The sequence below is a fragment of the Ips typographus genome, linkage group LG4 (assembly GCF_016097725.1).
Source record: "Ips typographus isolate SLU linkage group LG4, UJ_Ityp_2.0, whole genome shotgun sequence".
Lineage (NCBI taxonomy): Eukaryota > Metazoa > Arthropoda > Insecta > Coleoptera > Curculionidae > Ips > Ips typographus.
This window is the reverse complement of record NC_138425.1, coordinates 2,067,358-2,079,974: the sequence shown is the minus strand read 5'-3', so window position 1 is coordinate 2,079,974 and position 12,617 is coordinate 2,067,358. Positions and strand designations below refer to the sequence as shown.

The window sequence follows — 12,617 nt, the reverse complement described above, 5'->3', positions numbered from 1 at the left end:
TAATTTGCGTAAAGAATGAGACATTTTTAATTCTAGTATTGCTGGTTGCATAAAATGCAGAAAATCAGATTGACGATTTTCAGACAGTTGACAGCGCACTGACAAATCGTATAATCGTAAACAGAGGTGCGGGTCTTGTATTGACAATTATTATAAAATTATACACTAATTTGATTTTTAGTGTTAAAAATAGAAGAATTTACATATCTGTGGAGGAAAAGGTAAAATAAACATCATAATTTGCTACTGCAGTTAGTGTAAATGTGTGTGTATGCGGAAAATGGTACAATAGATTGAAATGAAACTGTGCAAGATTGATTTATGTTTGATCTGCAGATGGACCTTTTTATTTTTCTATTCCTAGATGATTTTTTTATTTCTTTGTTTATTTGTGATTTTTGAAGCTGTGCTAGCAAACTATTGTTAATGTCTTGCAAATATTTATAATAAAGTGTACAGCAAATCAGTTTGTATGTTCTTATAGTTATGTTAGTAATAATTAGGTTGTTTTTACCTGTTTCTAAGAACTTTGTTGCTTTTCAGCTTTAATCGTCTGCCATGAGCTACCAAAGCAGAGGAAGTAAGTTTTTGAATAATTAATTAAAAATGAGAACTGATTAAATACAGCCAGAGGGCATGATATTCTTTTTGTTTAAGTGTTTATGTTTTTCAAATTTGCTATACTAAAATAAAATTATTAGTGCCCTATCAAGGAGCTGGAGACATGGCCAAAGACCAAACTGTTATGAACTGGCAGCAGAATAACTACATGGGGGACTCTGGAATCCATTCTGGGGCCCAAACTCAAGTACCTTCTTTGAGTGGTAAGGAAGAGGAAGACATGGATCTTTTTGATTTGGATCAAGTAAGTTAATCACTATTTTGTGTCTCTGAATATATTAGGGGTCTGTTTTACATTTAGAGGATAATGCATTCATATTTTTTTAACTAGGTGTAATATTAGGTTGTTTTGTTTAGGGTGGGTATGCTGGATTTACCCAAGATCAAGTTGATGACATGAACAGTCAGCTTAATCAAAGTCGTTCTCACAGAGTCAGAGCTGCCATGTTTCCAGAAACACTAGAAGAAGGTACCATACTGTAAACTGAATATTTATTCTTGATTAACCTTAACCCATGCTAGGAATTGAAATTCCTTCCACTCAGTTTGATACTGGACATCAAACTGCAGTGCAAAGGTTAGCTGAGCCCAGTCAAATGCTAAAGCATGCTGTAGTTAACTTGATTAACTATCAAGATGATGCTGAATTAGCCACCAGGGCTATTCCTGAATTGATTAAACTGTTGAATGATGAAGATCAAGTTGTGGTCTCCCAAGCAGCTATGATGGTGCATCAACTGTCCAAGAAAGAAGCGTCCAGGCATGCAATTATGAACAGTCCCCAAATGGTTGCTGCTTTGGTTAGGGCTATTTCAAACTCTAATGACTTGGAGACTACTAAAGGAGCTGTTGGCACCCTACACAAATTGTCACACCACAGGCAAGGTCTCCTGGCCATTTTTAAGAGTGGAGGCATTCCAGCTTTGGTCAAATTGCTCAGCTCTCCTGTGGAAAGTGTACTGTTTTACGCCATTACAACTTTGCACAATTTGCTATTGCACCAAGATGGTTCTAAAATGGCAGTGAGACTGGCTGGTGGATTACAGAAAATGGTGGCTTTGTTGCAGAGAAACAACACTAAATTCTTGGCAATAGTAACAGACTGTTTGCAAATTTTGGCTTACGGCAATCAGGAGAGTAAACTTATTATTCTGGCTTCTCAAGGACCTATTGAGTTAGTCAGAATTATGAGATCTTACAACTATGAGAAACTTTTGTGGACCACTTCAAGAGTATTGAAGGTAAGTTTCATTGATTTTAAGACATTAAAGGTTTAGGTTTGTTGTCATCAACTAAGGTAATAAATAGTAACTTAAATTTCAATACATGCTATTGTTTAATGATTTTAGTTCAATAACCATAGTATATGATGCTATTTTTTTTATTTTGCTTACTCTAGACAATTTTTCTTTTGATCAGTTCCTCTCTAAATGTTGTTGTTTTTAAGATAATGATCAATAAATGTTTATTACACTTAACATTTGGAAGGTCAAAGGGAAGGATATTACACTATCTACTATATAGGATATTATTTATTATACATTTGGAAGGACAACAGTCAAACATCTGTACTTCTTTGTGTTCCTGTGTTGCTTCTTTGAAATCTATAATATCTTAAAATAGTATTACCAACATTTTCAAAAAAAATTAGTAGGTAACTTCAATATTTGTCCTGTAATATAGCATTGTAAGATTCTCCATTATTTTAACTATCTACTCTACATTTTATTACCATAAATTTGGTATACAGTAAAAGATTTTTGATATGATCAGTATTGTGACACTTTTTGTCTCTTGTTTTAATTTCAATTGCCTCACAACCAACTACGATCTTAGGTTCTGTCAGTTTGCTCAAGCAATAAACCAGCCATAGTGGAAGCAGGAGGAATGCAAGCTTTAGCTATGCACTTGGGCAATTCTAGTCAGCGTCTGGTTCAAAATTGTCTCTGGACTTTGAGAAATCTTTCAGACGCTGCCACTAAAGTTAACGGTTTAGACTCATTACTGTCCTCTTTGGTGCAAGTGTTGGCTTCTTCTGATGTAAATGTAGTTACTTGCGCCGCAGGTGATTAGGATTTTTATCATTCTGAATTTGATGGTAGGAGAAAATTATGCGAATTTTAGGAATTTTATCAAACTTGACTTGCAACAATCAGTTTAACAAAGAGACTGTTTGTCAGTACGACGGCATTTCCGCCCTTGTTCGTACGATTATGAATGCGGGCGATAGAGAAGAAATTACGGAGCCGGCAGTTTGCGCTTTGAGACATTTGACTTCAAGACATGACAAATCAGAATTTGCGCAAAATCAAGTCAGGATTGTTGGAGGTATTCCTGTCATTGTGAGACTATTGAATCCTCCATCTCGTTGGCCATTGGTGAAGGCCGTAATTGGGCTAATTCGGAACTTGGCACTCTGTCAGGAAAATTTTGCACCTTTAAGAGAGTCTTGCGCTATAAACTACTTGGTGCAGCTGCTAACCAGAGCTTACAATGATACTCAAAGGGTAAAAATCACATCTGTGTCTACTATTTAGTTAATTTTTTTAAGCTGCATTTTTTAGCGTGCTAGTTTGGCTAGTGGCGCCAGTCAACAAGCAGCTACATACGCAGATGGTGTGCGAATGGAAGAGATCATTGAAGGTATACAACTTTAGTTCAATTAAATCTGGTAATGTGCATGATTATTATGTTTCAGGGACTGTGGGAGCATTACACATCTTGGCTAGAGAATTCTATAACCGCGAGCAAATTCGTCAACAAGGAGTCATTCCTGTATTTGTGCAACTACTCTTCAATGACATAGAAAATATACAGCGTGTTGCTGCGGGGGTGCTTTGCGAATTGGCCGCTGATAAAGAGGGCGCTGACCTAATTGAGCAAGAGGGCGCCACAGCGCCTTTAACGGAGCTATTGCACTCCAGAAACGAGGGTCAGTTAGATTCCAACTTATAGATTTTATTAATAAAAGTTCTGTTAGTTCAATTTAGGGTTTGTTTCAGGAGTAGCGACTTACGCTGCGGCGGTGTTGTTCCGCATGTCAGAGGATAAGCCTCAGGACTACAAGAAAAGACTTTCTTTGGAGCTTTCAAGCTCCCTATTCCGCGAAGATAATATGTGGAATCCAGATCTGGGTATTAACGCTGATTTTCAGGTATTTTTGGCACACTCCACAAAGCCTTAATTTTGTTTCATGTTTACTTAGAGTTTTTTTGTTTGTTTGGTAGTGTTTTGTTTTGTTTTTGCATAGTTTTTCTTTGGGCCATTTTAGGATATTTTGAGCCCTGATCAAGCCTATGATAATATGTATGCTCAAGGGCCACCAAGTGTACACAGCAGCCACACTGGCAGGCCTTATCAGCAACAAGGTAAAATGTCCAATAACCTTGAAATGTCTCGTAATCTACTAACAATGTGTTCGCACACACATTTGAAGTAACTAATTTCTGACAAGGAGTTTTTGGCCAAATAGAAAACTTTTCCTAGTTTGATTTTTATTTTAATAGAATCAATATAGTTTACATAATTGGTATGCATTATTAATGGTTTTTTTTTCAAACTAGGCTATGACCAGATACCCTTAAACATGCAAGCAATGGACATCGGATCGCCACTAGATGGCATGGACGTGACAGGGACGGACCCGGACTTAAATTTCGATGCCATCGACCAATTACCCACCCCTCCACAGGACAACAATCAGGTGGCGGCTTGGTACGACACTGATCTTTAAGTTGAACATGATTAGTTTTCCTTTTCCTACATTAATTTCATGTTAATGTTATAAGGAGAATGTTTATTCACTCAATTTACAGCGTGAATAGTACTCGACTGTGTTTTAGACGCGATTTTTGTCTGAGCAAAATTGTTGTTTTTTAAGTTATTTTTTGTAACATAATTTACAGTTTAGAGCGTAAGCACAACTTTATTGACCATGCACAAATTTTTAAAAATATCAATTTGATGGAGTATTATTGAGAAAACCACTGATTACAGAAAGGTAAACGTATGTTTTGCTGCAATATTTTGTTACGCATTTATATATTTATTTTGACTTTTATAGGAGAACTATTAGACTAGATTTTTCTGGTAATTTTATTATAGTAATAAGGACATATTTATAAAGCTCAACAAGGAGCTTAATCGAGCTTAGTAGTAAGTAATTTTCGGTAATTTTTAAGTCAATTAACATATTCGTATCCATGTGACCAATTATTTTAACTGTATGTATTTTAGTTTATACAACTTTATTCAATTATACTGAAAGTAAGTAATTGTTTTAAATCAAAATGTTTAATGCAAAATATTTTTTTTTTCTTATCAGAACAAATGTTTTCCAAACAGGGTAGCTATTATTAATTATTCTATAAGAAGTAGGAGGGCAGCGGCCCTTGAGAAATAATTCACTTGAGTATATGTACTTTATAGAATTAAAATATATCTCTCTTTATAATTAGAAAATGTCACGCCTGTTTTTCCCTTAAAAATTACCTCTATGAAATTACTCTTGTCACTCCGGTAGTTCTCTAGAGCGTCAAAGCGAACGGGATCTGTAAAGTGACAGAAACACTAATGTCACTTTTGACATTGACAGGATGACGCAATCGCAAACCCAAAAAGGGTGGAAAGTGACGGGTACGGTATTGACAAATTGCAAACAAATATTCATATTTTGTGATTGTGTAGGGACAAAAATAACACATCCATAGGTCAACAGGTAAAGAAAATTAAGGATTCTGCTAGTTAGTGTAAACAAGTTGGTTTCCGTTTTCATGAAACCCACGAAATTTCAGTGAAAACGGCGAACAACATTGATTTGTGTACGATGTCAAAATGGACGTTTATCTATCTCTGTGTGTGTGGGATGCGGTTTTTCTAATACGTCTGTGCATGTTTGTTGTTTTTCTAACTTTGATCGCTAATATCTGGTAGAATTGATGTTAGTATTTTGAAAATATTTAGAATGTATATAAAATGGTTTACTTTAAATAGTTAAAAACTTGTATTTAAGTGCTGTTGTCTGTAGTGAAATTCTAAAGTGTTGTCACAGGTTTTCTGAGAATCTTGCATTACTTTTCAGGTGTGACTAATCCCATTTGAGTTCATCATGAGCTACCAGAGCAGGCCAAGTAAGTTTTTAATAATCCTTTCCCTATATATATTTTAAAATACATACAGTCTTAGTAATAAGGCTTATTTATTTAGAAAGGTATTCATAACCTAACTGAAAAAAAATGTATCAAAATTCCTGGTTAGTTATTAATCAGACTCCATCCCTACACATTTTGATATTTACTGCATGTTCTGGTCTATCCCTGACTATTAGACCTAGACCTAATTCACATGTATCACTTTTAAAGGACCAAATTGTGGTTTTATATGGTTTGCCACCCATATAAAAAAATAAACTGGTACCTAGCGAACCTTAGTCCAAATTGCCTTGCTTTTCAACGTATTGGTGTAGTAGACCATAAAATAAATGAAACAGTTACTTTAATTTGCTATTTAAGTTTATGTATCCAAACAAAACAAAGCATATCACATAAACAACCCCTGTAAGAGCACATTCAACAATTTTACTTACTTAACTGTCTGGTTTTATTTGCAATTTTATATATTGACTAAACTCTTGATACAATAATAATAATAAAATTGTTAGTGCCCTATCAAGGGCCAGGGGATATGCCAAAGGACCAAACTGTCATGAACTGGCAACAAAGCAACTACATGGGAGACTCTGGAATTCATTCTGGAGCCCAAACCCAGGTGCCCTCCTTGAGTGGCAAGGAGGAAGAAGACATGGATCTCTTTGATTTGGACCAGGTAGGTCAATTGACTGGACCAACAAAATAATGTATAAGTGTTACTTTAGGGTGGTTATCCAGGATTTACACAAGATCAAGTTGATGACATGAACAATCAGCTTAACCAGAGTCGTTCTCACAGGGTTAGGGCTGCCATGTTCCCAGAAACACTTGAAGAAGGTATTTACATTTTCTCTTTCAGACTGTACATTACACTAAATCTAAATTGCCTTAGGAATTGAAATTCCTTCAACCCAGTTTGATCCTGGACATCAAACTGCAGTTCAAAGATTGGCTGAGCCCAGCCAAATGCTAAAGCATGCAGTAGTTAACTTGATTAACTATCAAGATGATGCTGAATTAGCCACCAGGGCCATTCCTGAACTGATTAAACTGTTGAATGATGAAGATCAAGTTGTGGTCTCCCAAGCAGCTATGATGGTGCATCAACTGTCCAAGAAAGAAGCCTCCAGGCATGCAATTATGAACAGTCCCCAAATGGTTGCTGCTTTGGTTAGGGCTATTTCAAACTCTAATGACTTGGAGACTACTAAAGGAGCTGTTGGCACCCTACACAAATTGTCACACCACAGGCAAGGTCTCCTGGCCATTTTTAAGAGTGGAGGCATTCCAGCTTTGGTCAAATTGCTCAGCTCTCCTGTGGAAAGTGTACTGTTTTACGCCATTACAACTTTGCACAATTTGCTATTGCACCAAGATGGTTCTAAAATGGCAGTGAGACTGGCTGGTGGATTACAGAAAATGGTGGCTTTGTTGCAGAGAAACAACACTAAATTCTTGGCAATAGTAACAGACTGTTTGCAAATTTTGGCTTACGGCAATCAGGAGAGTAAACTTATTATTCTGGCTTCTCAAGGACCTATTGAATTAGTCAGAATTATGCGGTCTTACAATTATGAGAAGCTGTTGTGGACTACTTCACGTGTATTGAAGGTAAGTTGTTTGTGTTAAGCCAATTTGAGTAAGATGTTTCAGCAATTTTGGGTGTGTTTAACCCTCTAAGATAATGACAATCTTTTAGTAGTCTTTTTAATTTACTGTATATACAAGTCAGTTGAAACTACTCAAAAACTAATCTGGTGAAGTTATCCTCCAGGTCTTTGTTAAACATGGACAAAAATCAATTAATAAAACAAATAAAGAAAAAGTATCACTGTCAATAAGTAATCTAACTCCTAATGATCTGTCTTATTGTTTGTATATTTTTTTACAAGACTCCACATAGTTTTCCCCAAATTCTCAGAATTGTTTAAGATATCAGCATTAAATCGCCGTTTAGCCTCCTGTATCACTTTTTTAAAGATATTGTTATACTTGCTGTATGTTTCTCTGTTTATTTCCCCCATTTGCATTTTTTTACAAGACTCCACATAGTTTTCCCAAATTCTCAGAATTTTTTAAGATATCAGCATTAAATCGCCGTTTAGCTTCCTGTATCACTTCTTTAAAGATATTGTTATACTTGCTGTATGTTCTGTTTATTTCCCCTCTTTGCATTTGCCTGTAAAGATAGTTTTTATGTTTAGAAGAAACTTTTATTCCTTGAGTGATGGCTAGAACCTCTCCTGAAAGCTTTCACTGGAAAATGTATTTCAAAAAGGGCTTTAAAATGGGAAACCAAGAAAAGGAACTCCCAAGAATTATATTAACACACATAGAACAATGTTATTCATATTTTTTTTTCATTTGATAGGAATCAAATCTGTAAATACCCGACTGCACTGAGTTTTTTACAAATACGGAAGCTAACCGATTATCTATAAGCATCTGAAAAAAACTAAAAATAGATTTTAAGACGCTGACCAATTAAAACGGCTTTAGGGTGCAAATTACAAGAAACAATCACAAATTCCCTGGTTTTGTCTTTGCTTTATCTGATATGTTAATTAAACCTCATATTTTGACCTATGTTTAGGTTTTACAGAGAAATTCCAATTTCAGGTTTTGTCAGTTTGTTCAAGCAATAAACCAGCCATAGTGGAAGCAGGAGGAATGCAAGCTTTAGCTATGCACTTGGGCAATTCTAGTCAGCGTCTTGTGCAAAATTGTCTCTGGACTTTGAGAAATCTTTCGGACGCAGCCACTAAAGTTAACGGTTTGGACTCATTACTGTCGTCTTTAGTGCAAGTGTTGGCTTCTTCTGATGTAAACGTAGTTACTTGCGCCGCAGGTGATTATAACTTTTAGCAAAATTAATGGTTGTAATAAATGAGTTGAATTGCAGGAATTTTATCAAACTTGACTTGTAACAATCAGTTCAACAAAGAGACTGTTTGTCAGTATGACGGTATTTCTGCCCTCGTTCGTACAATTATGAATGCGGGCGATAGAGAAGAAATTACCGAGCCCGCGGTTTGCGCTTTGAGGCACCTGACTTCAAGACATGACAAATCTGAATTTGCACAAAATCAAGTTAGGTTAGAGACGTAATTTTGTCTGGTATATGTACAGGTTTTAACAAAGTGAAAATTTTTTTTAAAGGATCGTAGGGGGTATTCCTGTTATTGTGAGACTACTAAATCCTCCATCGCGTTGGCCTTTAGTGAAGGCCGTAATTGGACTAATTCGAAACCTGGCATTGTGCCCGGATAATTTTGCACCATTAAGAGAGTCTTGTGCCATAAACTACTTAGTGCAGCTGCTAACAAGAGCTTACAATGACACTCAAAGGGTAACGTTGTAATTTTGCGTTTATTTTGATTTTTGTATGCTTTTTCTCATATTTTTAGCGTGCTAGTTTAGCCAGTGGTGGCAGCCAACAAACAGGCACATATGCGGATGGAGTACGAATGGAAGAAATCATTGAAGGTATACAGTTTTAATTTAATTAAATAATATGCTATGATTAATTATGCTTCAGGCACTGTGGGAGCGTTACACATATTGGCTAGAGAATTTTATAACCGCGAGCAAATTCGTCAACAAGGAGTCATTCCTGTATTTGTGCAATTACTCTTCAATGACATTGAAAATATACAGCGTGTTGCTGCGGGGGTGCTTTGCGAATTGGCCGCCGATAAGGAGGGCGCTGACTTGATTGAGCAAGAAGGCGCCACAGCGCCTTTAACGGAGCTTTTGCACTCTAGAAATGAGGGTCAGTACTACCAGTTAGGTTTAATTTTTTTTTGTATAAACTTTGATTACTTAAGCTGATAAAAGTTCTGTTACATCAATTTAGAGTTTGTTCCAGGAGTAGCGACTTACGCTGCGGCGGTGTTGTTCCGCATGTCCGAGGATAAGCCTCAGGACTATAAGAAAAGGCTCTCCATGGAGCTTTCCAGCTCATTGTTCAGAGAAGAAAACCTGTGGAACCCAGACCTGGGAATGGGGACCGATTTTCAGGTATTTAATGCACATTGTTGCTTTCAATACTCCACCTAGAATTTACAGATTTGTTTGTGCTTGTTTGGTAGATTTTTTGGTTTTTTTGTTTAGTTTTTTTTTTTTGTTTCACCCAATTTAGGATATTTTGAGTCCAGAACAAGCCTATGATACTATGTATACCCAAGGGCCACCAAGTGTACACAGTAGCCATGCTGGTAGGCCTTATCAGCAACAAGGTAAAATAATCAGTAATTCTAAAACCTACTAACAAGTTTTTATGAATTTCTCATGAAGGATGATGGAAATTTAATATTTAGGTTTTTCAAAAACTTATTGTCTGGACTTGTTCTAATTATTTTAAATGCAATTTAGTGGAAGTTAGTTCTTAACACAGAAAGAGACCCATGATTTTAGTAGTTTTTATTGGTTTATTAGCACGTGCACGTATTAGCTCTACATTCTTTGTTTCTGTTAGATTTGAATGTTTTCCAGTATAAGTTTGAGTGACGTTATTTATTATTTCAGACAAAATTAAAGGCATTAACGGCCGATATCTTTAAGAGGAAATAAAGAATGAAACTGATAACTAGAGTCCGGATTTCTAGAAATTTTGCTTTTTGTAAATAATAAAAGCAACCAACCTTTGACATGTAATGGGAACGATGTATGCAAAAACGCGCCATTTGACAGATTTTGTTGATGCTTTTTTCTTCGTTTTATGCTTATTTACTGCTATTTTTGTATGGTTCAACTAGTTTTTTACAAAACAAGCATTTCAAGTTTTTAAAAATAAACTAAACCAAGAACTGCTTTTGCCAAAAATTTGCTATATTCAGATATTGAAGGCTTCTGAAAGACAAAAACATGTTGCAAAATGTGTAAGTATCAATTTACAAATTTAAATTGACCAAAAAATGTCCAAATACCCCTGAAGAGGTCTAAAAAAAATGTAAAAACCTTCCAAAATGCTATAAAACCTCTAGCAGCTTACAAAGCAGACTAGAAGCTTCTAAAAGCTTTTAGAACAGTCTAGAAGCTTCCAAATGCTTTTCAATTTATCTAGAAACTCTCAAAAGCTTCCAAAACCCTCTACAGGGTTTCAAATGTCTTAAAGGCAGTCCAGAACCTTCAAGGCTCCGTAAACTGCCCAAACACCTTCTAAATGCTTCTAAAGTAGTCTAAACAGGTTTTAAAACACTACAGAAACTCCAAAATATGTCTACAGCCTTCCAAAACAGTCTAGAAGCTTCCAAAAGCTTCCAAATACTTTTCAGTTTATCTAGAAACTCTCAAAAACTTTCATATGCTTCTAAAACAGTTTAACAGCTTCCAAAAGTTTCTAAAACCGTCCACAAGTTTTCAAATGTTTTAAAGGCAGTCCAGAACCTTCAAGGCTCTTTAAACTGCCCAAACACCTTAAATGCATCTAAAGTAGTCTAAAAACGTTTTAAAACACTACAGAAACTCCAAAATATGTTTAAAGCCTTCCAAAACAGTCTAGAAGCCTCCAAAAGCTTTTAGAACACTCAAAAGGCTTCCAAATAATCTTTAACTAGTCTAGAAGCTCTCAAAAAAATTCAAGGCCGTCTAAAAGCTTCCGTATGCTTCTAAAGCAGTTTAAAAGCTTCCAAAACTTCAAATTTACATGTCTTAAAAGCAGTCCAGAACCATCAATGCTCCTAAAGTAGTCTAAAAATATTTCAAAACACTACAGAAACTCCAAAATGCTTGTAAAGCAGTCGGAAGTCTTTCAAAACAGTCTAGAAGCTTTCAAAATCATTTAGAACAGTCTAAAAGATTCCAAACGCTTTTCAGCTAGTCTCGAAGCTCCCAGAAGATATTAAAGCAGTTTAGAAGCTTCCAAAAAATGTTGTAAACCTTGTAAGAGATTCCAAGTGCCTCTAAAGCATTCCAGAACCTTCAATATGCTGTTTAAACAGTTCAAAAACCTTCCAAATGCTCTCAGTAGTCTAAAATCTTCCGTATGCTTCTAAAGCAATTTGAAATCTTCAAAAAATTTCCTGAGGTTGAACTCAAAAAGATCTCTTGAAAGAGTTCTGTGCTTTTTTACAGATTTTAATGCTTTTTTGAAGAAAATAATTTTGTTTTAGTGCTTTTTAATCCGGACTCTACTGATAACTAAATGTTATGAAACTATGGTTGATGGCATAATTTTATTTTGTGGTTTTGATCATCTTAGGCTATGACCAGCAGATACCCATAAACATGCAAGGCATGGAAATCGGATCGCCTCTAGATCTAGATGGAATGGATGTGGGGGCGGATCCTGATTTTGACGCTCATCAGTTGCCCACCCCGCCGCAAGACAACAACCAGGTGGCGGCCTGGTACGACACTGACCTCTAATCTAATGTTTTGTTCAGATTACTGTTCAGTGCTTTAAAAGTTTTTTCTTGTAACCTTAAGATAGATTAGGGACACAATTATTAGATAAGAACATATTTGGACAGTTCAGAAATGAACTTATTAATCGAGCTTAGTAGTAAGTAATTTTTTGGTACGATGAAGCATTTTTACACGATTTCATTGACTAATTTTATGTAAGTTATTATATTACGCCTGTATGATTATCATTTACTTCATATACACATTATTATTCTTACATATGATCATTGCTAATGCATCTAGTTTGTTAAGTTAAAATCGCACAATTATTCAAAACAAAATTTAAAAAAAGTATTCTCCAAACAGGGTAGCTAATTAATTGATATGTAATTAGTAGGAGGGCACTGCCTACTTAAGTAAGTTGACTTGTACTTTATAGATTTAGATTAAAATACATCTGTCTTGATAATTGCCAAGTTGGAGTTATTATTGCATCCTCAA

The 12,617-nt window shown here is 35.5% G+C and overlaps 2 protein-coding genes across 8 annotated transcripts; both read left to right on the top strand.

Annotated features, from left to right (window-relative positions):
- The first annotated feature begins 93 nt into the window (after positions 1-93).
- On the top strand, positions 94-5,082 carry LOC145728302 (armadillo segment polarity protein-like). Of its 4 annotated transcripts, none has more exons than XM_081978423.1 (12): positions 94-221; positions 544-580; positions 702-865; positions 979-1,090; positions 1,144-1,862; positions 2,458-2,686; positions 2,746-3,128; positions 3,186-3,264; positions 3,320-3,553; positions 3,624-3,775; positions 3,893-3,989; positions 4,185-5,082. In XM_081978423.1, the coding sequence occupies exons 2-12, from the start codon at positions 559-561 to the stop codon at positions 4,352-4,354; spliced, it is 2,361 nt and encodes a 786-aa protein (XP_081834549.1). In that variant the 5' UTR covers positions 94-221; positions 544-558; the 3' UTR covers positions 4,355-5,082. The 4 variants fall into 4 exon arrangements, with proteins under 4 accessions (XP_081834549.1, XP_081834552.1, XP_081834551.1 ...); XM_081978424.1 differs by lacking the exon at positions 94-221 and adding an exon at positions 294-488; XM_081978426.1 differs by lacking the exon at positions 2,458-2,686 and having other exon boundaries at positions 2,802-3,128.
- A 115-nt stretch (positions 5,083-5,197) lies between these two features.
- On the top strand, positions 5,198-12,592 carry LOC145728300 (armadillo segment polarity protein-like). Of its 4 annotated transcripts, none has more exons than XM_081978419.1 (13): positions 5,199-5,338; positions 5,702-5,750; positions 6,281-6,444; positions 6,494-6,605; positions 6,661-7,379; positions 8,388-8,616; positions 8,671-8,863; positions 8,928-9,117; positions 9,176-9,254; positions 9,307-9,540; positions 9,625-9,788; positions 9,910-10,006; positions 11,971-12,592. In XM_081978419.1, exons 2-13 carry the CDS (start codon positions 5,729-5,731, stop codon positions 12,135-12,137), a joined length of 2,370 nt encoding a protein of 789 aa, XP_081834545.1. In that variant the 5' UTR covers positions 5,199-5,338; positions 5,702-5,728; the 3' UTR covers positions 12,138-12,592. The 4 variants fall into 4 exon arrangements, with proteins under 4 accessions (XP_081834548.1, XP_081834545.1, XP_081834547.1 ...); XM_081978421.1 differs by having other exon boundaries at positions 5,200-5,338; positions 9,637-9,788; XM_081978420.1 differs by lacking the exon at positions 5,199-5,338 and adding an exon at positions 5,421-5,560.
- Positions 12,593-12,617: the final 25 nt, after the last annotated feature.